This window comes from Pteropus vampyrus, unplaced genomic scaffold, assembly GCF_000151845.1.
Source record: "Pteropus vampyrus isolate Shadow unplaced genomic scaffold, Pvam_2.0 Scaffold8, whole genome shotgun sequence".
Taxonomy (NCBI): domain Eukaryota; kingdom Metazoa; phylum Chordata; class Mammalia; order Chiroptera; family Pteropodidae; genus Pteropus; species Pteropus vampyrus.
In genome coordinates, this window is record NW_011888789.1 from 12,556,715 (window position 1) to 12,583,809 (window position 27,095).

The 27,095-nt window shown below is 33.6% G+C and overlaps 1 protein-coding gene and 2 pseudogenes across 2 annotated transcripts in view; 2 read left to right on the forward strand and 1 right to left on the reverse strand.

The window, feature by feature from the left end:
* ADAM9 (ADAM metallopeptidase domain 9) overlaps positions 1 to 27,095 on the forward strand; it is a 109,784-nt gene that overhangs the window by 20,340 nt on the left and 62,349 nt on the right. For both annotated transcript variants that reach the window (XM_011372618.2, XM_023519658.1), the window contains exons 5-11: positions 1,447 to 1,523; positions 2,546 to 2,741; positions 4,857 to 4,922; positions 6,734 to 6,805; positions 8,827 to 8,996; positions 11,570 to 11,651; positions 12,150 to 12,283. In XM_011372618.2, the coding sequence (XP_011370920.1) occupies positions 1,447 to 1,523; positions 2,546 to 2,741; positions 4,857 to 4,922; positions 6,734 to 6,805; positions 8,827 to 8,996; positions 11,570 to 11,651; positions 12,150 to 12,283 (797 nt within the window). The remainder of the gene's footprint in view (positions 1 to 1,446; positions 1,524 to 2,545; positions 2,742 to 4,856; positions 4,923 to 6,733; positions 6,806 to 8,826; positions 8,997 to 11,569; positions 11,652 to 12,149; positions 12,284 to 27,095) is intronic.
* LOC111728992 lies at positions 20,097 to 23,870 on the reverse strand (annotated as a pseudogene).
* On the forward strand, positions 21,015 to 21,137 carry LOC111729176 (annotated as a pseudogene).

Here is a 27,095-nt window from a genome sequence, read left to right on the forward strand (position 1 = left end):
TTTGCCGGAATCAGTTGTTATTATGATGGTTGTTAAAACGGTGGTCTAATCTCATCAGTGCTTCTGTATTAATCGGTGCTTTCTACTTTAAGAAAGAGTTTTCTTATTTGTTTATATCAGTACAGACTCATGAGTTCTTACTTTATCATGAGTGAGATTGAAAATCTTTTCATATATGTAAGGGCATTTTTATATTCTCCTTTGTAAATTATGTGTTCATGTCTTTTGCCCAGTTTTTTATTGGGTTTTTAATCTTTCCCCTTCAGTGTTTCAGAGTTTATAGTTAAGGGTATTAACCTTTTATTTATGATATATTTTCTCCCAGTTTTGACCCTGTGTTTTGGTGTCTTCGTGTAGAAGTTTAAAAACTTTTTTTATATAGTGAAAATTATCAGTTTTTTATTGCATTTAGTTTTTGAGTGATAGAAAGCATTCCTCTAACCCAGACTAAAGAGGAATTCACCCATGTCTTTTTTTAGTTCTTGTATGTGTCATTTTTATGTTTAGATTCTTGATCCATTTGGAATTTATACTTATATATGGTGTTAGGTATGGATGTAATTTTATTCTTTCCCAAATGTCTAACCAGTGGATCAAGCACCATTTATTTAAAATTACATCTTTGCCACAGAGATTTGAGGTGCCACTTTTATGATATAAAGTTCCATATGTACTTTGGGCTTTTTCAAGACTTTGTATTATATTCTACTGATTGGTCTCAGTGCACCACCAGTGCATACTGTTTTGATTATTAAGGTCTTGTGATATGTCTTAATGTCTGGTAGGGCTGGTTCTCCGTACCCCTATACCCTTGGCTTTTTTGTTAGTGCTTTGTAGTTGTTTTAAAGATGAGAAAATCTTATTGTGTACTAAAAAATCTGATATTAGTAAATGATATTATGCTTATTTTTTCACTGGTCAGCTTCTTGCTCAAAATTAAGGATAAAGGCTCTTTATTTCTTAATGATGCTAAATGTGTAACTAATGATAATACCAATAGATCTATAGTAAGAAAAGAAAATTCACTTTTTTTGCTACATACTAAATTTTTTTTCTCTTGACATCATTAGCCTGTTACAAGGTCCTCTTCTGTATTCGATGTCAGTTGGCTGCTACTACTTCTTGGATTGACTGTGATTAAAAATGTTATAAACGTTAAGCATAACATTATGCTGCCTCGTTCAGCTTCTAGGCTTAAAGATTATTGGCGTAGAGCTGTTGGTACTTAGTATTCTTTAGAATTCTGCCTAAACATTTGTGTACTTGTAGGGTGGTGGTAGTTTGAAATGGTCTAAAGAATGTGTGTGATATTGTGAGATACCAGTAATATAAATAAAAAAGTTTTAGTTTACTCATCTTAAATAATTTTGTTAGCTCTGTAATTTATATGATGATTTTCAGCAATGTAACAGTATTTGAAAATAATACAGTTTTTTTTTCATTTAGGATCACTGTCATTATCGGGGCTATGTGGAAGGAGTTTATAATTCATCCATTGCTCTTAGTGACTGTTTTGGACTCAGGTAGAGAATTTATTTTTATCAGCTCTTTTTTTCCCCTCTATTTCTTACCCCTTTACCTTTCTCTGTTTCCAAAGCAAGTAATTTCGGGGGACTTAATAAAATTAGATGTTACTTTGATGTTGCTGAACGTCTTTAGAGTTGTGTTTCAGATATTCTTGGCATGTCTATTTAGGAAAATATTATAGTTGATGAATTTTTTTAATATAAAGAGAAAATTTTATTTTTTGAGACTGCTAGATAATTTTTGCTATTTAAAATAAAATGTACTTTAAATTTCTGTAGCACTTGTATGTTTTCAAAATTTTCACTATGTTCTTTTGCTTAAGTCTGATAATGACTGTGAGAAGGGGCTCCTGATCTCCACACTGAGGTGTGCAAACTGAGATTTGCAGAAATTATATCACCTATCAAGTGAAATGATAATAACATTAAAATTACATTTATCAAGGGCCTGGTAGTATGACACTGTACTGGTTGGTTGATTACATGATTGACTGAACTAATAAATATTACTTTTATTTCTCAAACCAACTATATAAATGCTATGATTATCTCCATTTAAGTAATAACAGATATGGAATAGTTATTGTGTGCCAGGCAATGTTCTAAGCATTTTGTACTTATTAAATAATTTAGTTTTTAGGACAACCTTATACAGAATGTAAAGTAAGGCAGAGGTTAAATAACTTGCCAAGGGCTCCACAGCTAGTAGAAAACATTTGGGAATCAATTCTAGTTTTCTTGCTCCAGACTTTTAGCCACTATTCTGTATTGCCTTCTATTATACAGTAATCACTTAGAGAGGTTAAGTAACTTTTGGGGAGTGATGCTATAAGTAGTAGTCTTAAGCTTTAAATTTAGGTCTGCCTGACTCTAATCTAAAGCCTTACATTTTTCTCTACACCATGTTAGTTTTTCTTACACATGTTAAGAAGTAAGACTTGAATTCAGGTTTTCTGATGCATTTTCCTTTTTTTTTTCCTTCATTCTTAAAAATTGTGTATGTGTAATGCAACACTTAGAGGACTGCTGCATATAGAGAATGTGAGTTATGGGATTGAACCCCTGCAAAACAGCTCTAATTTTGAGCACATCTTTTATCGAATGGATGATGTCTACAAAGAGCCTCTGAAATGTGGGATTTCTAACAAGGATATAGAGAAAGAAACCATAAAGGATGACGAAGAAGAGCCTCCTAGTGTCACTCAGCTACTTCGAGTAAGGAAATTATATATTTATTTCTTCATGGTTCAGACTGTTTTGTGTGTGTGTGTGTGTGCGTGTGTGTGTTTGTGTGTGTGTGTGTGTTGCAGCTTAATACAGAAAGCTATTTTTTTGTATAAAGTGAAGCATAATTGTTTTGAGCACTTTTAGTTTTTTAAAAATTTTCAATTATGGTTTACATACAATATTATATTAGTTTCAGTTATACAACATAAGTGATTAGACATTTATATACCTCATAAGTGATCACCCTGGTAAGTCTAGTACCCATCTGGCACCATACATAGTTATTAAAATATTGTTGATATATTCTCTGTGCTGTACTGTACATCTTCATGACTATTTTTATAACTGGCAATTTGTACTTCTTAATTCTTTTCACCTTTTCACCCATCCCCACTCCCCTCCCATCTGGCAACCATTAATTTATTCTCTGTATCTGTTTTTGTTTTGTTTGTTCATTTATTTTGTTCTTAAGATTCTACATGTAAATGACATTGTATAGTATATCTTTCTCTGACTTACTTAGCGTAGTACCCCCTAGATTCATCTATGTTTTTGCAAATGGTAAGATTCTTTTTTTTTTTTTTTTTGGCCGAGTAATGTTCTGTTGTATATACATATCATATCTTTATCCATTTGTTTATTGATGGGCACAGACTAAAGTTTTAAAAAGTCATGTATTTATGCACTAAAACCAATGCTTATCATTGTTGTTTTTTTTTTTTGCCAACTGTTTTTCAGACATTGTGATAAGTACTAGGGGAGGACAATATGAGCAATATGCAGTTTCTTCCACCAAGTTGAATTACGGTCAAGCTTCTCTGTTTTAGGAACTAGTGCTTAAATCTTAAATAGTAATTGTATTTCTTTTTATCATTACTATATAATAGTATATTACTCTGGCTTTCTGAGAGCAGTAGAATTTTTTATTTCGATACCTTTTACACAAACTGGAATGGTGATTCTTGAGCTGTAGGTTGGAGAAACAGAGAGAGATTGGGCTTTGGGACTTTATTTTAGATGTTTTCCAAGGACACTTGTATCCTTGTTTTGAGTCTTCATTAGGATTCTCTGGCTTCCTCTTTATATGGGTCTCTTAGATTGAAATGTTTCTTGGAATAGAAACAGCTGCAGACAATTCATCTGTCCATGTTTGAGATCATGCTGCTGTGTTGGAAGAGGCACGTGGCTCTTCTACTGTATTTTCATTAACTCGTAGTAGTTTATGGAATTATTTTCACAGCATCTCTTACCATGCACTCTTGACTATTGGACTGTTCTTTTTAATTTTAATCATTGGAAAACATTAAAATTTTAGCTTCTTCTATACTTTATATTAATTTCTATAACAATCACCAAACTAGTCATTTTTTAAAAGTAGCACAACCTTGTCTTCCCTTCTCATCTGGGTTATTAATAGATATTCTTTCTTCCAACTCTCAACACAGTTTTACATAAGCAAAGCTATACATTCTTTAAAAATTACTTTTTGTTAGTTATAAGTTGGTTGTATGAAAAGAAGGTTAAAATAGACATTTATTTTTAGCTAGTTGTCAAAGAAAAGAGTCAGTTATTTCAACTATGTGGCTTAATGTGGTTAAACTTTTAACTGTCTCTATATTTTATTTACATATAATGTTTCAACTAGTGAACATTGGTTAATCTTTCGTTATTAGCCCTCAGTTTAGAGATGGTTTATTGGCAATGTCTTCTGCCTAAGGGGTGCAAGGGTCAGGAAATCCTTTATTTATGCATTTGGATTGTTTTAAACTTCACCTTTGTGAACACTACCATTAAAATGTGTGTGTGTGTGTGTGTGTGTGTGTGTGTTCTTTTGATATTAGAAAATCAATAATTCTGCTGTGTAAACTTGAATGACTCATATTATCTTTAGGTAGAGTTTTTCTAGTACAAATAGCAGATATCACTTTTTAAAAAGAGTATTTTTTGCTTTTAGATGTGTTATGGAAAATAATTTTATGATGCTCTTAGCAGACATGAAATGAGTGACTAGAGATTAGAGATTAGGGTAAGCTCATTTTGTATGAAAATCGTGTAGTCTTATTATTATTATTTTTGCCTTTATGGTGTATGTGTTTTTGACAGAGAAGAAGAGCTGTGTTGCCACAGACCCGATACGTGGAGCTGTTCATTGTCGTAGACAAGGAAAGGGTAGGATTGGTGACAGTTTTTCTTCTTTTTCAGGAAAAGCAGATGAGAAGTGAGCATCCCATGAAAGAAACATAAAATATATTTGTACTGATTTTTCTGAAATGTAATTTTAAAACTAAAATGGCTTTTATTCTTTTAAGTATGCTTAATATTCATAATACCACCAGAAGCAGAATGTAGCAAATGAGACTACCTCTGACTTTATTTTTTATTAGTGTTCTTTTTTTTCCCTTTTCTGTTGGGTGATTTGCTCATGCCGAATTTCTTAAGTGTAACTACTGCCTCTCAGAGTCTTGAGACCCTTTCAGATGATTTTAAAGGACTGTGGTGATAAAACCAGTTGATCAGATATTGCTTTGTTGCCTAATAAAATTGCTTTGCTGTCTAGAAATTCAACTATCTTATTCTTCACTTTAAGAGATAGAAACTTGCAGGTCCAGGCATGCATTAGAAGGGAATAGAGAATAGTCCATCTTGACATTTACTATTAACTTTACTGTTCAGCCTAATACTGGGTATTTTCCTTATTTGTATTAAGAATTGTGCTTAACTAAGAAAAGAAATGGGTCTATTTCAGCATTTATAGGATTATCAGTTTTAGCTGTAGCCACCATGTAATGTAACATAGATAATTTGAAATGTTTTGTCTGAGTTTTACTGCCAGCTTTGTTGTCTTTGTGAAAAAGTTGTTTGTAGAAACTATGTGACTGGCAGTTCTATTCTTGTAAGTGACAGTTTTAAGGATTTTTATGGTTAAAAAAAAATCCCTCATTTTGTGTAGTTTGAAAAAAAGCCATATTTATTAAGAGATAGAAACATATTCAGATTTGTTCACTATAGATTCATTATTCTCAAGTGATAGAAGGAAAAAGCACAGGGAATATAAATAAGCATGAACTCTGACCCAGATAGTGAGTAAAAAGTTTCTGTAGAATGTTTGGACAAGTGACAGATTTGAAATGTTTTTCTTTATTACTCTCTGCAGATAGATTTGTTATATACTGGTAGAAAATGGTTCAAAATAAAAGTGGTTAAATTTTAATCAAATCTTTCAAATTATGGAAATTTTTTCTTGCTTAGGATAATCATGATAAAATATCTAACTGATAAGATCTGATATATTCTAATATCAATGCCGTTATTATAAAGCAGAACTATACATTCTTTAAAAATTAGTTTTCATTAGTTATAAGTTGGTTGTATGAAAATAAGGTTAAAATAGACATTTAGATTTAGCTAGGTCTCAAAGAAAAGAATCACTTATATCAACTGTTTGGCTTAATATGGTTAAACTTTTAACTATCTCTGTTTTATTTACATGTAATGTTTCAACTAATGAACATTGGCAAATCTTTCGTTATTAATTTAGCCCTCAGTTTAGAGATGATTTATTGGCAGTGTCTTTAGCCTAAGGGGTGCAAGGGTCAGGAAATCCTATAGATTGTGTTTATTCCTTTATCTATGCATTTGATTGTTTTAAACTACCTTTGTGAAATGCTTGAAAATATTTTTGCATTAAAATGAATAAAAGTATTGAGAAGAAAATCATTTTAAAGTTGTACTAATTTGGAGAAAATGAAGATTTCAATGCTTTTTCATTTCATACTTGTACCTTTTTTCTTTTATTTCTATTATTACTGGCATCTTTTAGATTTATTAAATTAAGATGTTGGTGAATATCTAAAGGCTGAATTTTTAGTTCAGAGGAAATATTTGGATTCCTGTCTTCATTGTTAAAGGTTATTAAAGATTATAGAATTTTTTTTCCCTAAAATTACTTTGGTGATAATGATTTTCCTTTTTGTTTTCAGTATGACATGATGGGAAGAAATCAGACTGCGGTGAGAGAAGAGATGATTCATTTAGCAAACTACTTGGATAGTGTAAGTTCTATTTTCCATTAACTGAGATTACCCTATCCTTTCACAGTCTCAGAACAGAATTAAAAAATTGTCTTATTTTGAGCTCTGATTATCTTAGGGCCTAATTGATTCCATCTTTCAGGGGATTGCTTTCTATTTTGTTTTATAATGTTTTTTATGTTTGAAAGGAGGGTATAATTGTAGAAAGACTTCGAGACAAGCAAGAGATTTTGTATTACCATTTACTTTCCCTTCAAGTAGATGGGCTAAGGCACTTTGGCATTGTAAATTATCTTTGATTTTTACTGAGAGAACCTTATTTTGGATAAGGCTTCTCCTCCGAAACCATAATATGATAATCCCAATGTGTATTTGTGTGTGTGTGTGTGTGTGTGTGTGTGAGAGAGAGAGAGAGAGATAGAGAGAGAGAGAGAGAGAGAGAGAGAGAAATTCATTCATCTAATGGTATGTATTGAAGAATTAGATACATGTTCTTTTATTTATTTTTAATTTTTAAAATTTTACACGTGGATCAGAGTTTATTAAGTAGGGAGTGGAAAAGGTGTAGTAAAAATAGTAGTATGCAACAAACTCAAACTGAACTGAACCTGAAGTTCCTGAAAAAAAATCTGTCATTTGGTTACTTCCTCTCCCATTGACACAGGGGCTTGTCAGGGGAGATGAGGGAATAAGTATGGTGGAAGGACCGATGGTTACTCCTGGGGCTGGGAATGATCTCCATGGAGCTTTGAAGGCTAAGCCTCTGCTTTCAAGTCCAGGGCACGGGCTCAGGGTTGAGAGCAGATGCAGCCAGACCCAATATGGTGGCTGCATCTGTGAAGTTCTGGGTGGTGACCTGGGTGTGCATCATGAGCAGGGAACGCTTGCTCTGACGCCAGTAGAAGCAGTAGAGGCAGTAGGTAAGGGTTTGCACTGTGCGTAGTCAGCCTGCGGGTACCATTGGGTTCCTGCTAGTCTTATGAAGGAACTTTTCTTTTAATCTTTCTGGAGTGTTGTAGACACTCATACTTTTCCTTTGCAAGGCCTTTGCAAGGCCTCTTGGTCCACCATCACACCTGGGCATCAGAGTGTTCTGCTCCATTTCCCCTCTGTCTCATCATTGCTCTGGCCTAACCCGAGGCATCCTGCCTGCCACATTCAGTTCAGAGTGGCCTCTTCCCGGGCTGGACCGCTGCTAACTAGGCAAGTCCATTTAGTGCTTACCCCTGGCAGCAGTTGCCAGGCGTTCCTCTCGCATCCTCCCCAAGCCTCGTTCTGTGAAGAGACTTAGGGCAGAAGGAGACCAATCAAAGACACTTAGCACCTGCCTGCTGCTCCATCCCAGCCCTAGTTACATGTTCTTATAAGATAATTTCATTTATAAGGCATTTCCCTGATAAGAATACCAAGCATAATAACGATGATAATGGTGATGATAATAGCATTCTATTGAGTATTCATAATGTGCAAGAAACTGAGCCAAGTGGTTTACATGTATTAACTCATTTATTCCTCACAGTATCTCTAAGAAATAGATATGAGTTCTGTAATCCCTTTTCTGAAACCTTTGGGGTATGTGTAATTAGAATTTTTAGATAACAGTTTAGAAAGGTAATATAGTTCACTATGTATTACCTAACGCCTCCAACAGGATCTTGGGGTAGGACATTGTAATCAAATTCATTGGTATTACTCACTGATAGTGAAATGTATATTTACATTAATTGAGATAAATGTGGATTATAAGTAGGCTTGCATTAATTTAGGGCAAGTTTTGGAACCAATTTACCAAGAACCTTAAATTTTCAGAGTTGGTCAGATTTTAGAATGGAAGATAAAAAGGATTTTCAACTTTTATTTTATTTTATGGATGAAGAAACTGAGACCCTTGAGAGGTCAGAGTCTCATTATATTGAGGGAGATATTCTTTTGGAGCAGAGGAGTCCTATTTTTAATTTAAAGTGGTTGTGTTACTTTATCATAAGTTAAAAGATATATTCTTTAATGTATTTTATATACTTTTGTTTCTGTTTTCTTCCCAGATGTATATTATGTTAAACATTCGAATTGTGCTAGTTGGATTGGAGATTTGGACGAATGGGAACCAAATCAACATAATTGGAGGTGCTGGTGATGTTTTGGGGAACTTTGTACAATGGCGGGAAAAGTTTCTTATAACACGTCGGAGACATGACAGTGCACAACTAGTTTTGTAAGTGATTTAAAAAAACTATTAATAAAATAGTCAGAATAATAATTTTTGCTTATTATTATTTCTTTTATTAGAATTCTCTTAAGTTTTCTGAGCATTTATTTAAATAATGAAAACTTAGTTTCATACCATAGGACAAGTGAGAGTATGATAAAGTATGAGATCTCTTTTCTGTGTTGGATTCCATGTCACCTTTGTCCTGTGTCTTTCTTTCTCTTTCTTGGGTTTACTCCCTCATTTTGGTAGGGCATGTTTTCTAGTTTCATTTGTGAAAGGATCTATCAAAATAAACAATTATGACCTCTTGCATGTCAGAAAATGAATTTCACACTCTTAGAACGGAATTTAAAAATTATGCCAGTTTGACTTCTGATTATCTTAAGGCCTAAATAACCCAGTCTTTCAGAGGTGTGCTTTCTAGTTTGTTTTGTAATTTTGGATTATTTGGCTGTGTATAAAACTCAAGGCATGAAATCTTTTTCCTTCAGAATTTTGAAAGCATGGCTCAGTTGTCTTTTAACTTCTAGTGTTATTTAATTATTCTGATACTTGATCCTTTGTATGTGGCCTTTTTTTTCTGTCTCTGGAAACTTGCAGGATCTTCTCTTGGTTCCCAGGCTTCTGAATTTTCCTGATGATAGGTTTAGGTATAGGCCTTGAATCACTCATGTGCTGTGTACTTAGCAGACAGTTTCAGTCTGATGTGCTGTAGTTTTAGGAATTTTTCTCAAATTATTTTGTAGATGATTTCATCTTCTTTATTTTTATTCTTCATTTCTTTTGGGATTCCTTTTACTTGTCTGTTGAGGATCTTGTGCTTGTCTTCTAATTTTATTATTTTTTGTCTCCTTTTTGTCTTTTTGTTCTATTTTCTGGGATATTTCCTTAAATTTATCTATTGAGTTTTTAATCTCTGACTATCTTATTTTCAATATTGAATAGATCTTTCTCCCCCTAAATATTTTTTATGTAATCAAGTTCTTATTTCATGAATATAATAGTTTTTCTACTCTCTTTGAAATATTACTGACATATGTTTTAAAAATTTTCTTCTTTGACATAGTAATTTCATGGTACCATAATAAAACTTATATAAATCACTTATACAAATACATTCCATAAACTTACAATAAAAGCCTCTCTTAAAAATATTTAAAACATTTCATCCTTCTTTAAAGTTTGCTGATTTGATAGCCTGACTTTTTGTAAAAATAAGAAAAATATTCTACTTTATATAATACTTTTGCCTCCCTCAATGTTGTTGGTACCTAAAACTCAAAGTTTTTCAGAGATGAAATTTTTCTTGATTTTCTTTTTCTTTTCTTTTTTCTTTTTTTTGTGAGTTAATTAAAGCAAGGCATTGAAAATGCCAAAATGGGTTTTTATGGCCCTGTAATCACAAAGGCTTGGTCCTGAACTTCTTATTAATTTTTAGTAAATATTGCACCTGCAAGTATCCTTATACTTGCTATCTAGTTCCCAAACGACCAAAAGTAACAGGTATCAAACATACTGCCCGTGCCTTGCCCAACCACACCTACCAAGCTGTCTTTTTCCCCCTTTTTTTTGGTCTCCATCTGTTGTGTTGGAGGTATTTCCTAAATGTCTGATGATCTCTGGTTTTTTGTTTAGTTAAGAATAGGATATTGAGAAGCCTTTTGGAAGCATTTAGTACGTGAATGGGGCTTCGGAACTATGGAGTTCACTATAGGGTGTTCTGACTGAAGTGTTTCCTTGCCAATCCCCTATGTCAGTATCTCGAGTCTTCTTCTCCGGGCTGGTCAGATGCCCCAGAGAAGGATTTATTCATTCATTTAAAAGCTATTTATTAAGTGTATACCTTAGCACTGGGATACAGCAGTGAACATAACAAAAATTCTTGCTGTCATGGAGTCCATATTCTGGTGGAGGAGATTGGCCATAAATAAGAAAAATAAGTATGTAAAATATGTTAAATGATAGTAAGTGGTAAGGAGGAACAATAAAAATATTAGAGGAGTAAAGTTGAAATTTTAGGTGCTATGGTAAAGGAAGGTCTTAATGAGAAGATAATTTTCGAATAAAGACATGAAGGAGGTGAAGGGAATGAGTTAGGGATATATCTTGGGGAAGATAGTTCTAGGCAGAGGGAATAGGTCCTGAGATACAATATGTCCAGGTTGATTGAGAACCATATGGAGGCCATTGCGATTCTCCTGTTCCCTGAGCTCTTTGCTCTGTAGCTTTCTGCGTGTATGTGGTCATTGAGTTTGTTACCTGTCTTGCCTTACTAGAACTTTTGAATAAATAAATGTAATGCATTTTAGGAAGTTTTTTCATGAAGAAGATGGAAAAAATTTGGTTTGATATCTAAAATATGCCTTCATTTGTCTAAAAAATGAATTTGTAATATTAATCTCAGTCTCATAATAAAAAATAGAGAAGGCTTAATTATTTTCTGACTTTAAAATATTATTTAACTTTGCTGTTTTTCTCTCAGTTTTTGTAGGTTCTACTAATCTATTTCAAGATTACCCAAAGAAATAGGAGCAATGTGTTCCTTTTCATAACTTTTACCTTTTCTTTTCACTTAGGAAGAAAGGTTTCGGTGGGACTGCGGGAATGGCATTTGTGGGAACAGTGTGTTCAAGGAGTCATGCAGGAGGGATTAATGTGGTACATTTTTATTTTTGATATTTAAGTTTGGACATCCTGATTAGGGCAGTGTCAAGCATTTATTGACTCTATGCTTCCTCCCTTAGTCCTTAAAACAATATTTTGGGTATTAATGAGGGACATGGTAGAAGTGGCAGATGTGTTCTTTCCCTAGAGACTGGATTAAGTTTTCTCTTGTGTATTATGTGTTTATTAGCTCCTCATTTTTTATAAATAAGGAAATAGAGACTCCATTTAAGACCATTAAATTAGAGCTATGAATTTGTTTTCTCATAAACCATTCTGAATAATCTGTCAGTGAGGAAGTATTTGATCTGTTGCTTAAAGGATCTACTTTCATCATCAGTATGTTGAATCATACCAGTTTCTTATTAGACTGAGATGTCGATTTATTATATATTGCAGTGATAAGTATCCTTTTTTGAAAAAATAATCTCAGAAACAAAACATATCCTTTTTGTTCAGAAACCTAATTAATACCTTCTTGTGTTTGAACAGTTTGGGCAAATCACGGTGGAGACATTTGCATCCATTGTTGCTCATGAGTTGGGTCATAACCTTGGAATGAATCATGATGATGGGAGAGATTGTATTTGTGGAGCAAAAAGCTGCATCATGAATTCAGGAGCATCGTGAGTAATTGAATTCTTCCTTCTTACTACCTTAATATGGTATTGTAGATCAGTGTTTCTTAAACTCTGGAATATGCTCATGTCTATGTTGAAAAAACAGTAAAAATTATTTCTGGCTCCCCTGAAATTAATTACATGATACACCAATTAGAAGTCTATTTTTTAATTAAATAAATAATTCCACAGAGCTTTAAGAAAGAAACGCTTATGTAGGTACAGGTATGTAGCTACAGTCTTCTGTAAACCAGTTGATGGACCAAAAAATATAAGAACATGGAAAAATTTATATCTAAATTAGAAATTAGGGAAGGGTTTCTGGTAGATTCAGTACAGGTTGGATTATAAATCGAGGGACTAAATGAAGCATTTACTCATAAACCCCTTGAGAAAGTGCCGCATTGTCTCTGTAAGTAGAAGAAATCCTGACGTAATCCTACTAACACCCCCAATTTTATAGATAAAAGTGGAAGACAAGACAAAGAGGAGGAGAAAGCAGAGTTGACATTATTTGAACTCTTTTTATATATCAAGCACTTCTAAGCACTTAAAAGGTATTAATCCCTTACTGCTCAAAAACCTAATGAGATGTAGGTACATTATTATCTCTATGGATAAGGAAACTGAGGTCACACATCTAAGAAAGTGATCTAAGAAAGTGATGAAGCTGGCATTTAAAGTCATGGAAGTCTGGATCCAGAGCTTATGATCTTAGAACCTCATCCTTTGCCAGTGTTCAAAAATAATTACAATAGAAGGTTTAAGGGCAAATAAGCACCATCGAGTTGTTGGGCTTCTTTATGATGCAGATTTATGATAAGGCAACAAGGTTTCTTCCTAATTTAATAGGCAGTTGTGCTAAACAGAGCTGTGTGGGATAGAAGCTGAGCCAGAGAAAAAATTACATATAAAAGATCTTCAACAAACATGAAAATTTCATGTGGGAAATATCCATGGCCCCAAGGGTTCATTCCCTTTCCTATTTCCCTCAAGTTCTTGAAAGAAGAATAATAACCTCTGTTAGCTAGCACTTTAGTTTTAAGTCTGAGAGTATAATTTTAATCATATCCTGGTATAAAGGGGAAACACTTAAGCAGGATTTACTGCAGAATTCATCTGTTTTTGAGCAAATATTAGGCTGAAAAACAGATATGGAAGAATTAGAATAGTGCTTATGAAAAAACTATACTTAATAAAAATGTAATTATACTCATAAGAAAAGTCAGGGTTGGAAAAGATTTCCTTAGGAGAGGGAAGTAATTCAGTGTTTGCTTTGACTGGCAGTGAAGCTGAGGAAGACATAAATTCAGGGAACAAGAAATGAATAATCAACAGTGAGATAAAACAGGAGTTAAGATGAAAAAAGATGTATTCGGAGGAAGGAGTGTAATGAAACAGTGCTATAGTGGAATTTAAAATGGTATGAGAAGCAATGAAGAGTGGACCCATACTTCATTCACTAATCAAATATTTATTGAGCACTGTGTGCCAGACTATTTTAGGCACTTGGAATATCTCAGTGAATAAGGTAAAGACTTGCGTTTCATGGAGTTTACATTTTAATGGGGGAAGACAAACTATTAACATAATAAATACTAATATAGAATATTAGAAGATGATAAGTGCTATGGAAAATAAAATTGATCAAGTTGGAAGATCAGGAGGGCCAAGGGTGGTGTGGTGTAGAAGTCAGTTTGCAATTTTAAATTCATATTGTCAGGCTAAGCTTCTTAGAGATGACATTAGACCAAGTACTTGAAGGAGGTGAGTAGAAAGTTGGCTGTGTGAATATCTGAGAGAACAGCAAGTACAAAGGAACAAAGGAAGTGTGGTCAGGATAGATTTTTTTTTAAGAAGAAACTATAGGAGGTTTGTATGTGAATAGGACTAATTTATTAGAGAGGGGAAAATTGATGATTTAGGACAGAGAGAGAACATTGCTGGAGTAGTTCTTGAGTGGGTGAAAGGATATGGGATCTGGGGCAAAAATGGAGGGGCTGGCTTTAATGGAACACTCACTAGTGTAGGGTATCTGATAATAAGTAAATTGATGTACTTGCTGGTAGATGGATAGATGTGGTGGGAGACTGTGGTTCGATTTTTTCAGTGAAGCAAGTAGATTCATTAGTTGAAAGACGGGATGAGGAAGAGCAGTTAGGGTTTCAAGAAATAGAAAGTATGAAATAGTAATGTCATAGAAAGGCAGAGTAAATGGATTACAGTGTGTTTGCTAGGCAGCTTTAGAGGGCTACTTGAGATTTACTGTCATGAATTTTAAATGAGATTAATCAGTGTGGTTGTGTGTTTTTGTCCATTCAACTGCATAGATAAATAAGAGAGTTGGATTTAATAAGAGGTTGTGGTTAGGCCAAGTACAGTGAAGCAAGAGAGGGGCAAGGAAGTCAAACTTGTATGCAAAGGAGTAATTATAATGATGGACCATGATATTTAATCTGGATAAGCCTTAGGAAGAAGAGGACATTAAGGGGATAAGAGAAGTGAAAAAGGGAGACATCAGTGGATTGAATGTCTCGATGAGATTAAAGGTGTATTGGAATACAAAGGTTTATTAGAGGAATAGCGGAATGCATGAAGTTGAGATTATAAGGTATAATTATTGGTGATGATAAGGTGTCCATTAAACCATGGCAATGAGTGGTTGACATCATGGAAGATAAGATCATTGGAGAAGAGGAGTTGAGCCACTGAGAGCCCAAGGGATTAATAGAATTACCCACCTGTATATTGAAATCAGCAAATATTAAAACAAGAATGGTGTTAGAGTGATAATGTTAGTGAATAGAACATGAGAGGGAGCAAACTGGGGGTTGGTAGATATTAGTAACAGTTGAGGATAGTGGGTAATTTAATTTTATAGTATTCAGAGCTGGGGGATTTTAGGAAGGAGGGAGAAAGAACGGCCTAGAAGCAGCCATCTGGAGGAAGAGCACTGACTCCATCTCTAGTTATATGAGGGTTGTGGGAAAAAAGCTACCACTACTTGAGATGGTTCTAGTAGAAGCTGTGAAATCAGGGCATAGCTGAATTTCAAGTAGAGCTTAAAGGTGAAGGATACTTTTAGAGAAGAGGTTGAGGATATGGAAGTTTTTGTTGATGATAGACTGTGAATTCCAGATTTGCATCATAAGAGAACAGGATACATAGGAAGCCTCATGAGTATTAGAGTGCTGGAGACAAGGGCCTCTGTAGTAGCTTCTTCTGGTGATTGATGTAAACAGGAAAACCAACATAAGGAGATTTATCCTGGTAGACTAAAGATAGGTAGTGGTGTTGAGCCTACGTGTGTGATACTTGGAGAGGGGTAAAGTGTTTGAGGTTCCCGTCGTGACCTCTTATCGGTGGTCTAAGTTGATCTCAGTCTGATATAGGAACTTGTTTTGGCCTTGATTGAGTGATTCCTTCTTGATGCTTGTTCAAAAACGATCTGCAAGTGAATCTTGATACGCTTTCTCAGATTGCAGGAGGAAAAGACATGGAGATTAAAAGTTAGATGTGATAGATGTTGAGAACATAATGTAATGAAGGAACTTATTGGAGGAGCATCTAGAACAAATTGTACTTGAAGAAAAATGTATAGTATTAAAAATATGTGTATATATATATATATATATGAAATGGAGTGGGGAGGTATAAAAACACAAAATTGGAGAAATATATATCTAATTCTGTTTTGTACTGTCATAATAATAACCTCTGAGTAGATTTGAAAACAGGATGAACATTTCTAATTCACAGAAAGACAAAAAATTTTAGAAAAAGTATTCTACATAGGAAAAAAAAGGCCAAAAAAAGAGGTCACTAAAGTGTTAAAATGTAAACTTTAGATACTTGTATTAAAAATATAAAGTTTAGATATAATAATTTAAGGCCAAATGTAACAGTTTGACAAAAATATGTGAAATACCTCTCAAACTAAGCCACAAACCACTATAATTATACATTATATCCAGAAAACATACTTGCAGCAAAGAGATGAGTGAATGATCAGTTTTCATTTATGAGATATAAAATCATTAATGAACATTTGTCATAATTGTTTATTTTATGTTATTAAAATACATAATGTAAAAAGCACCTTAAGGGAAAATGGTCAAATATATTAGAGGAAAATTAAAAACCTTTCTTAATCATTAATAGATTATCCAGAGAAAATATATAATAAAATGTAAATAAAAGTCCAGAGAAAACTTTTTGAAAAATTAAAAGAGAGTTTAGTCAGATGATGATTTGTAAACTAGGAAACATAGCTCTTGGTGTGAGCCTAGGATATGTTCCAAAGTGAAAGGGACAGGCAAGGTTTATAAAGGCAGAAGTTGTAAGAAGCTGATGATCAAAGAAGATGAGTTGCTGAGGGAAACAAGACCATAAACTTAACATCATTCATTTTCTGATTAGTGGGGGGCAACTGTATTGTCAATGGTTGGCTGACTCAGTGTCAAGCGAGTGGGGCTGTGATGTGAGAACGGTGAGTAATATATGACTAAGCATTTATCAACATCCTAGTTTCAGCCCAGGCCTGTAGAACAAAAAGGCTGTTTTCTGATCACACAGTTATGATACAGGGAGTATTTAACAATGATTCAAGGAGTATGATTTGTCAAACAGTACAGTCAGCACAGGGGGGCTGCTTGCTCTGCAGGAGATTTTGGAGCCCAAAAGTACAAAGTTATGCTTTGTAAGGGTCTTCAGAACTCAAGCTGCAGTATTAACTTAAATGCATAATAAGCATATCAATAGACTTATAGTAGAAAACTAAGAAATAGTGAAAATGACTTTTTTAAAGACAGGATTATTCAATAAATTGGGTTGGTATAATTTGTTAAGAATTTGGAAAAAGTATAGATCCTTACCATATATCATACATAAAATAAATTTCAGATACATAAGGAAACAGAGAAAAACATTTAATAAGATATAATATTGGATAGAGGAAGATTTTTCTAAGCATAGACCCTCCTCACTCACCCACTCCCCCAAAAAAAGAACTGTAAAGGAAAAAACTATAGATTTGAAGAGTTATACATGTCAAACAGTTCAAACAGTGAAAGGGCAAAGAGCAAAGAATACTATTTGAAATATCTATGACAAAGGTTTTCTTTTTTGTATTAATAAAATTATGAATTTATAGATGAGCAAAAGAGATGACCAAGCAGCTCATAATGGGAGAAATAAATATAAAAGGCCAATAAATTGGTGAAATTTTTTTCTGCATCATTAAACAAAGAAATACAAATCAAAACAATGAAATAGCATGTTTTTACTTATAAAACCAGGAAAGATATAATAAGAATACTTACTTTTGAAGGGTTGTAGGTCACCAGGCCACCGTTATATACTCCTGGAATAAAGAGAATTGGTACACATTTTCTGTGGAGCAGATTGCCTATTTGTGTTCAAAACTTTACAAAACACACTTTTGACCCAACAATTTTATTTCTAGGAATTTGTTTTAGGGGAATAAAAAGAGGGTGAGCAAACAATATGTATATGCATGGTTTAACAATAAAAACTTGGGCACAACTTATACATGTCCAAAAAAAGTAGGTTGCTTAATTAACCGTGAAACATCAATTTAGTGTAACACTATATAGTACTAAGTACATATACTATATATAGTATAAATCATGTTCTTTGAGAGTGGATTTCATATTTACCTTTTGAACTGAGGGAACTACCTCCCTTTTTTCCTCTCATATACTCTTATCTAGAAGCTCATTGTATAAAATGTATATAGAGCTTTTCTGGTTGAAGTAGGAGGAAAAGCATCCTTTCCTGTCTAACTGTGGCCCCTCCTCTCCCTAGGCTGCATTTTCATGGGTCCTAGGTACTATTTTGCTTTGGTAGGCCTCTTTTTCCATTAAAATAATTAAAAATTATGGTTTATGACTATATTGGTATAAAGATGAATAGAACCCAGACTGGATTCATTATTAAATATTCACTATGATGATTTCCATTTTTTTTCTTCTGATTTTAAAAGAAATTAAGCTTACAGCAGTATCATGGGTTCTAGGCATTGTGCTTATGGTGCCTAATGCATAAGTTAGTCCTGGCCCCTGAGGGCACCTCCTTGGATACTCTAGGGCTTTGCAGAGGATGATTTGCAAATTACTGGTGGTTAATAATATATTGATTTAAAAATATATTTATCCATGTGAAAAATGGAATATGTGAACTATCATGGTGTGAATTATTTCTGTCTTAAAATTAGGAACATGTGAAAAAAATTGGAAGGATGTTTGCCAAAATGTTTAACTGGCAGTGTTTTTTGGTGGTAATCTTTCAGGTCATTTTGTTTTTTTCTTCTGGCTTTTATGTATTATTTTGAATCATTTTGCTCTGAGAAGACATTGTTAATTAAGAAATAAAGCAAAATGATTTAATAGAAGTATTGTAGAAAAAGTATAGTTGCCACTCCAATAAATATTAATATTTAATAGCATTGAACATTTAAGTGATTGCTATTACTGGTGTTCTATGGACTATACTTGAGATTTGATAATGTATGCTAGAAATATTATATGTTGTTAATTTTATTGTGGCGCTCTTTATTTATTTAAAAAAATTTTTTTCAGTGAATGATTATATTTCACATAGACCTGAGTGGATTGCCTTGACATTATTTTCCCATTACTACTGGTACTATAATGGATTCACACTTTTATTTAGCAATCTAAGAAGTTTAGAATATATGTGTCAGTTGTTGCCCTTGCCTTTGGGGAGGTTGTGTGACTGTGTAGCAAGTCAGTTTGTGAGTACATACATATTTTATTGACCTTGTAATAGTAATTGTATATGTTAGTGTAGTAAGTTAAAATTAACCAGGGTGAAGAATGTTCTGTTTGTAATTTACTGTCTTCTGGGGCAGAGATATAGCTTGTAGATAAGTGTTAAGTATTGGTTAAGTGTAAGTATTCCATTGCTTGGAGATATTCACTGCTTGAGCTCCTGTCTTTGTTACTACTCTTTTGTATATGAAGCAGAAATATATTAGGCTTACAGGTTTGAAATGAGGCATGGCTCAAGTATGATCTTGAGTCAAAAGGTATAGTTAAAGAAACAGTTGAGACTGGGTGAGATTGTGCAAGAGATTAAATCTCAGGACTTCATTGCTTACAGGGGTTAGTGCAGAAGCATTTTAGGAATGATAGATTAAAATTGGGTCTATAGCAAACACAGAGACTCTGAGGCTGTGGTCTGAGGCAACACTTGTGATGGCTCAGTCCAAAAGGACGTCTAGTGAAGGCACATTGATTTCTAGATCTAGGAGTACCAAGTTTTGGACAATAAAAGGTTTTCCATTTCCCCCACCTCCCTAAAAAGAACATAAGTGAGACTTTCACTACTGAATAAAGGGGAACCTGCTTCTCCTGAGGAAAATGTAAACTAACCCAGAGGACATTGCACTCACTTCTACTTTGAACAGGGAAGTATTCTGGGCAGAGGACAGAATGGGCATAATAGAGATACTGTTGGATTGACTCTTTAAGATCCGGTGGGCCTCATTAGACAGATGGCTCTAGTCTATTCCTAGATGAAATGGACTTATTTGCTCTACCAGTTGGCAATAAATATCTTAAATTTATTAATGGTGGTGTGTTTTCTGTTGCATCTTTTTTTCTCTTCTCTCTCACTCTCTCTCTCTCTCCATCTCTCTTTCTCTCCATCCTTCCCTCCCTCCCTCCCTTCCGTCTTTCCTTCCTTTTTTAAATTTTAAGTCAGATGAAGCTTCCTATTTATCCCGTTTTCCTCTTACTCTGTGGCCTTTAACTTTTTTTTTTTTTTTAATCCAAATTGTGTTTATTGGGGTGGTTCCTCACTCATCTTGATTCGGGATGCTTTTAGTGCTGCTTGCTTCCTAAGGAGCATTCTTCTGTAAGCTTTGCTTTTCCTCATGTAGGCTGACAGTACAGTGGAGCAGCCAATACGCAAAACTACCATTAGTGCATGGCTAAAGGTGGTGGTGATTTTATAGCATCCTGAGCATTTCACATCCATGAAGTAGGAGTTGAGGCTCTGCACTAGGCGCTGCTTTTTGTGTTTCCTCTTCTTTTCTGGAGAGAGATGAAGGAGGTCCTTAGCAAGAGTTACGTTCTCATGGGGAGGTCATCATTGCCGAAAGGTGTAGCCTATATCTTTTATTCTATTTTCTTATTGATGTTTACTTCCTATAAAAGCTATCACTCACATTAGCTTTCTGACTCTAACAACCCCCATCAAGTTGAGCAAATTCATCTTATTTTTTTTCTCTAAAGGATTTCTCAGTCCTAATTAAGTACCTTCTGTTTTATTAGACTCCACTGAGGCTAACTGTAGGAAGGGAAGCATGGAGAAATATTCTTGCTGGGTCTTCTTATTCTGGTAGAATTTGTGATACATTAAAAAAATTTTTTTTTTAACTGTGACAAGTAAAATATACAGAAAATATAGCTAAACAAATATACAACTAAACATATTTTTATAAAGTGAACACTGTGTAACCACCCAAGGCTAGTCACTACCAGGATCCTCAGAAATCCCTTTTGTGGTTTTCTCTATCATACCTTCTTCCCTACAGTTAACCATTACCCTGATTTTTATGGTAACCATTTATTTCCTTGCTTTTCTTTATAGTTTTGCCACCTAAACATGTATTCCTAAACACTTTAATTTTATCTATTTTGAACTCTAATCATAGAATAGATTAAATAGAGTAAATAAATAAACAGAATTTATCTACAGCCATGCCATCCTAAATAAACCTGATTCTGTCTGATCTCAGAAGCTAAGCAGGGTCGGGCCCGGTTAGTACTTGGATGGGAGACCATCCACCTAGAAAGACCAGGTGCTGTAGGCGTAAAAAATAAAAAAAAAAAAAAAAAAGGGAGTTGTGAGATGACAAGGTCGTTGCAATTTGTAAGGTCAACCAAGGATTGCCTTGCCTAAAAAACAAAAACAAAAACAGAATTACAGTAGCCCTCCTTATCTGCGGTTTCATTTTCTGTGATTTTAATTACTGCAGTCAACCCTGCTTTGAAAATATTAAATGGAAAATTCCAGAAATAAATAATTCGTAAGTTTCAAATTGTGCACCATTCTGAGTAGCGTGATGAAATCTCTCACTGTCCTGCTCTATCCTGCCTGGGATGTGATTCATCCCTTTGTCCAATGTATCCACTTCACTTTATCTCATCACATAGGCATTGTATCATTTCACATAATCACAAGAAGAAGAAGGGTGAGTAAGTACAATAAAATATTTTGAGAAAAAGAGAGGGAGACCACGTTCACATGACTTTTATTATAGTTTATTGTTATAATTGTTCTTTTTTTTATTAGTTATTGTTGTTAACCTCTTACTGTGCATGTTTATAAATTAAACTTTATCATAAATGTGTATGTATAGGAAAAAATTTAGTATATATAGGGTTCAGTACTATCCACTGTTTCAGGAATGGGGATCTTGGAATATATTTCCTGTGGATGGCAGGGGGCGCTGCTGTATTCAGTATGCTTCCTGTTGTTGTGGCCTTTTTTAGTTGACATGTGTTTGTGATGTTTGTCCATCCCGATGTAGGTAGCTATAGTATGTTTTCATTTTTGTTGCTTTTCCTTTAGTTTGAGGGTTGAGTGTGTGTGTGTGTGTGTGTGTGTGTGTGTGTGTGTGTGTGTGTGTGTGAAGATACTGTTCAATTTCTCCCCAGTTTTTTTTTTTATCTTTATTGTTTTCTAGAAGTGTTTTTATAAATTTTTTGGTGACTTTTGGTGAAAAGTTTTAAAATTATCATTTTAATGTACTCATGTATATCAATCTATTTCTTTATGACTATTGTTTTTTGTGTCTCACTTAAGAAATTGTTCCCTAACTTTACTGTCATGGAAATATTCTTTTATATTCTCTTTTCATCTGTTTTTTCTTTAATATTTAGGTGCATAGTCCACCTCAAATTGCCATTTGTGCATTATGTAAGGTAGAGGTCACGTTTTTTCCAATATGAATAGTTTGTTGACTGGCACTATTTATTAAAAGACTTTCCTTTCTTTGCTATTTTTAAGTGTCACTTTTGTCACAAATCCAGTGTCCATAAATATTTGTGTTTATTTCTGTGCTCTTCTATTTCATTTGTTTGTTTGTTTATATTTTCATCAATACTGCACTTACCTAATTCTCACAGCTTTATAATAGGTGTATAAAGCAAGTTTTTCCACTTTGACTTCCTTGTTTAAGAGCATCTAAGTCATAAGGTAGGTCTATTTTTAATTTTTTGAGAAACCTTCAAACTGTTTTCCATAGTGGCTGCACCAATGTGCAGTCCCATCAGTAGTGTATGAGGGTTCTTTTTTCTCTACATCCTTGCCAATCCTTGATTTTTCGATTTATTGATGATAGCCATTCTGACAGGTGTGAGGAGATATCTCATTGTGGTTTTAATTTGCATTTCTCTGATGATTAGTGATGTTGAACATCTTTTCATATGTCTATGGACCATCTGTATATCCTCTTTGGAGAAATGCCTATTTAGGTCTTCTGCCCATTTTTTAATTGGATCCTTTGTGTTTTTGGTGTTGAGTTGTATGCGTTCTTTATAAATTTTGAATATTAACCCCTTATCATTGGCAAATATCTTTTCCCATTCAGTAGGTTGTCTTTTGTGGATATTTATCAAAGAAAACCAAAATGAATTCGAAAAGATATATACACCCCTATGTTCACTGCAGTGCTATTTACAATAGCCAAGATATGGAAGCAACCTAAGTGCCTGTCAATAGGTGATTGGATAAAAAAGATGTGATACATATATATAATGGAATATTACTCAGCCATAAAAAGGAAATCTTACCATTTGCAATGACATAGATGGACCTTGAAAATATTATGCTAAGTGAAATAAGTCAGACAGAGAAAGATAAATACCATGTGATCTCATATATTTACAAATATATGTGAAACCTGGAGAACAAAATAAACGAACAAACAAAATGGAAAAAGTCTCATACATATGGAGAACAAACTGGTGCCTGCCGAATGAGAGAGGGTTTGGTGGGGCTGGGTGAAAAAGGTGAAAGGATTAAGAAGTACAAATTGGTAGTTTCAGAATAGTCATGGGGATGTGAAATACAGCATAGGGAATATATTCAATGATATTGCAAAAGCTATGTATAGTGCCAGGTAGGTACTAGACTAATAGGGGGGATCACTTTGTAAATTATATGAATGTCCAACTGCTATGCTATACACCTGAAACTAATATAAAATAATATTGAATGTCAACTCTAATTGAAAAATAAAAAATTTAAAAAAAGGGTGTCTTGGCTTTTTGTGGCTTTCTAAGTAAATTTCAAAATTAGCTTCTTAAGTTCCACAAAAAAGTCTTACTGGGGTTTTGATTGGTATTGTATTAAATCTCTAGATTAGTTTGGTGAAGATAACTAACATATTTTCAGTATGGAGTCTTCAAGTCCATGATCTTTAATTCCTCTTATAATATCTTTATTTTCTCCATAGATTATTACTGTTCATTTAGATTCACCTACATACTAATCACTTTCATTGGTTCTCTTGCATCTCTGACCTTACATTTGGTGTCATTTTCAATCATTTAGAATCCTTTTTGAATTTCCTTTAGTGTGTATCTCACAGTATGTCTCTTAGTTTTTATTTTTTTCTAAGGATGTCTTTATTTCTCTTTCATTCTTGAGGATATTTTCGTTGAATATAGAATTCTAGGTTGTCAGTTATATTTTTTCAGTTTATTGATATTCCATTTTCTTTTTGCTTCCATGTTGCTGTTGAGATGTCAGCTGTAAGAATGTTGTTTCATTGAAGTGGATTTACATATTTACCTCTGGCTATTTTCATTTTTCCTTTAAAATTTGTTTTAAGTTTCACTATATGGTTCAAGTTGTAGAAAAAAAATTTACATAACGTGTGCGTGCACATGTCCACACATGCATTCATATCTTGTTTAGGATTTTTGTTTTTGAGTTTTAAAGTTTGCTGTTTGATATTTTTCATCAGTTGTGAAAAATTCTCAGCCATTGTGTTTTTACATATTGCTTATTGTTTCTTCCCAGAGTGCCTCTGTATATAGTGCTCCTACACATTTGCCATATTTCTTTGATTCTGATAAACTGTGTGTATGACTTCACAATGTTCTCTTTGTCTCTTACCTTTTCATGTGTGTGTGTATATGTGTGTATTTAATTTTATTTCTTTCTAGGTAATTTTTCTGACATCTTCCAGTTTGCTAATGCTATTTTCATCTGTACAATTGATCCTTGACAATTCAGGGGTAATAGGCACCGACCTCCTGCACAGTTGAAATCTGCATGTAACCTTTGAATCTCTCAAACTTACTAAAAGCCTACTATTGACTGGAAGACTTACTGATAACATAAACAGTTGATTAACATGTATTGTGTATGTTTTGTGTATTATATACTATATTCTTATAATAAAATAAGCTAGATAAAGCTGATGTTATTAAGAAAGTCATAAGGAAGAGAAAATACATTCATAGTACTGTACATATATATTGAAAAAAATCCACTATAGAAGTGGCCCTGCACAGCTCAAACATGTGTTGTTCAAGGGTCAGCTGTATTTAGTCTGTTGTTAAACCTATCCATTGAATTATTAATTTTGCTCATTACAGTTCATTTACCAAATTTCTATGTGGTTCTTTTTCAAATTGCTATATTACTATTTTGCATTTTAGTTCCCTAGTAAAGTTTTAAGCTTGTCATTTTTCTTCCTGACCATAGCAAGCAGGAATTTTTGTTGTTGTTGTTATTGTTTGATAATTCTAGTATCTGAGACTAGAATTATCTGGTTTTTTTTTCCCCCTCATAGTGTCTTTAAATTATTTTTTGTAGTGGTTCTTACAGTATCTTGTGAGTTCATGTTATATTTTGATAATGTGTTGGCCATTGAATTTGAACAATTTTTGGTAAGAATAATTTGAGAAGTAGGATTATGTTATCTGCAGTGGTATTTAATCTGTTTTTGAGAACTGATTTCTTACCTTCTACTTCATATGTTATCTAATAAACAGTTGAATGTTTGTTATAAATTAGGCCTTGTTTTTGGATGCAGATGATATGGATACTAGATTTTTTTTCCAGATAATCATTTGGAGCCAAGTTTTGTTTTAAAAATGAGTAATCTACATTTATAATATGATTTTATTATTCTTTAATATATTTGGGGGACCCGATAGTATTCTCTTCACACACTGCTCTTAAATTCCTGGAAATATGAGGTGCTCATCCTGACAAGTGCCTTTCTGGAGAAATGGCTCTAATAACTCTGCCCCTCAGTGCCACCTACATCAGAAAGTTTCCGTAAATAGAAGCCTTTTTTATTGAAAATATTTTTAATAATTATGTGCTATTACTTAGAGTTCTTTCTTAGGAGAATTTCCTACTTCTAAGCTATAGGGCTTAATATGGTAATAGTGGAAATGTGTTCTTGTTATTTCTAGATTACTGAGAAAGAATGTTCTCAATGATAGTTGATTTTTGCCCCCTGTCATATCCTGGTAGACCATTAACATTATTGTCAGTCACATCTATCTTCTTTTGAAGCACTTTTGGAAAACTCACCTCGATGTGAGAAAGGAGATGAGGAGATGCTTTAAATTAATGTCCTAATGCCCAGATGTGATAGGTAGAGAATAGGAATTGTTCATGTTTCTTTTCTGTCAGTCTGTTAAAATCCTTCAACTTCCCACATTCTGACCTTTTGTCAAATAGTAGTTAACAAATGTTCTGGGCAGACTGCTTTCCATCCCCAAGAACCTAGGGCTAGGACTGTCTTCTTCTCTGGAGACTGGGCCAATTAGCAAAGAAAAGTGTAAATTGTATACCCCAAGGACAAAGTCTCACAGAAGGGATCTGTTTCTTCGATTCCTTGAATGTACAAAGACTCGACATAGATAGGAATGCCTCCTCAAAATCTATAATGCATCTGTTTTTATTCTCACTACTACTTTTGGCAACAGTGCCCAAACTAATGAAAAAGAGATTCTTTCAGGGCACCAAATTCCCCTGATAAAATTTTAATTTGAGTTGGATTTCTCAAAGATTTATATCGTATATATGGGTGTGTTTCCAGTAGTATTCAAAAGTAAAAATAGCCAGTGGGGTTATCTGAATATGTTTTATAGTTATTGAGTAAAACAATAATTTAAAAAACTCCAACATGTAGAGCACATCAAAATTGCATTTGTATAAATCTCATATAGATAGCTCAAGTTGGACAGTTTCTAGAAGTCCATCTAGCCATCAAAATATTAACCGTGGTTCTCAGGATTTATCCTAAAAGGCGTTTAAAACTCAAACTGTAGCTAAAATTCTGCCTGTGCATTTCTGCTTCTTCATGGCTTCTGGAATTGCCTATTCATATTATTTTCACATATATCCTAGTAAGTGATGGTGAGGGGAACGTACTAATGTTATCTTGTGGAATGAAAAATAGATTGGGGAAACATGGCCGGCTTCTAATATTTGAAGAACTTTTACTATGGCTAGGACTAGAGAACTTAAAGGTCTCTTCTGCTGATGAGATTTATGATTTCTTATTTCAATATAAGTGAACATATTTTTGTGGAGCTGTAATATGTTATAACCAAATAGTGAATTATTGTGTGTTAACTTAAACAATGTTCTATATTTATTAGAAATAGGTATTCGCATTGCTCTCTATTTTTGGTTAGCTTATTTTCTGCTGTTTTAAATATTCACTTCTTGTGAGTTAAAGACACAACTTAAAATTTTCAAAATGAATAATCGCTATGACATAAGGTCTTTTTCT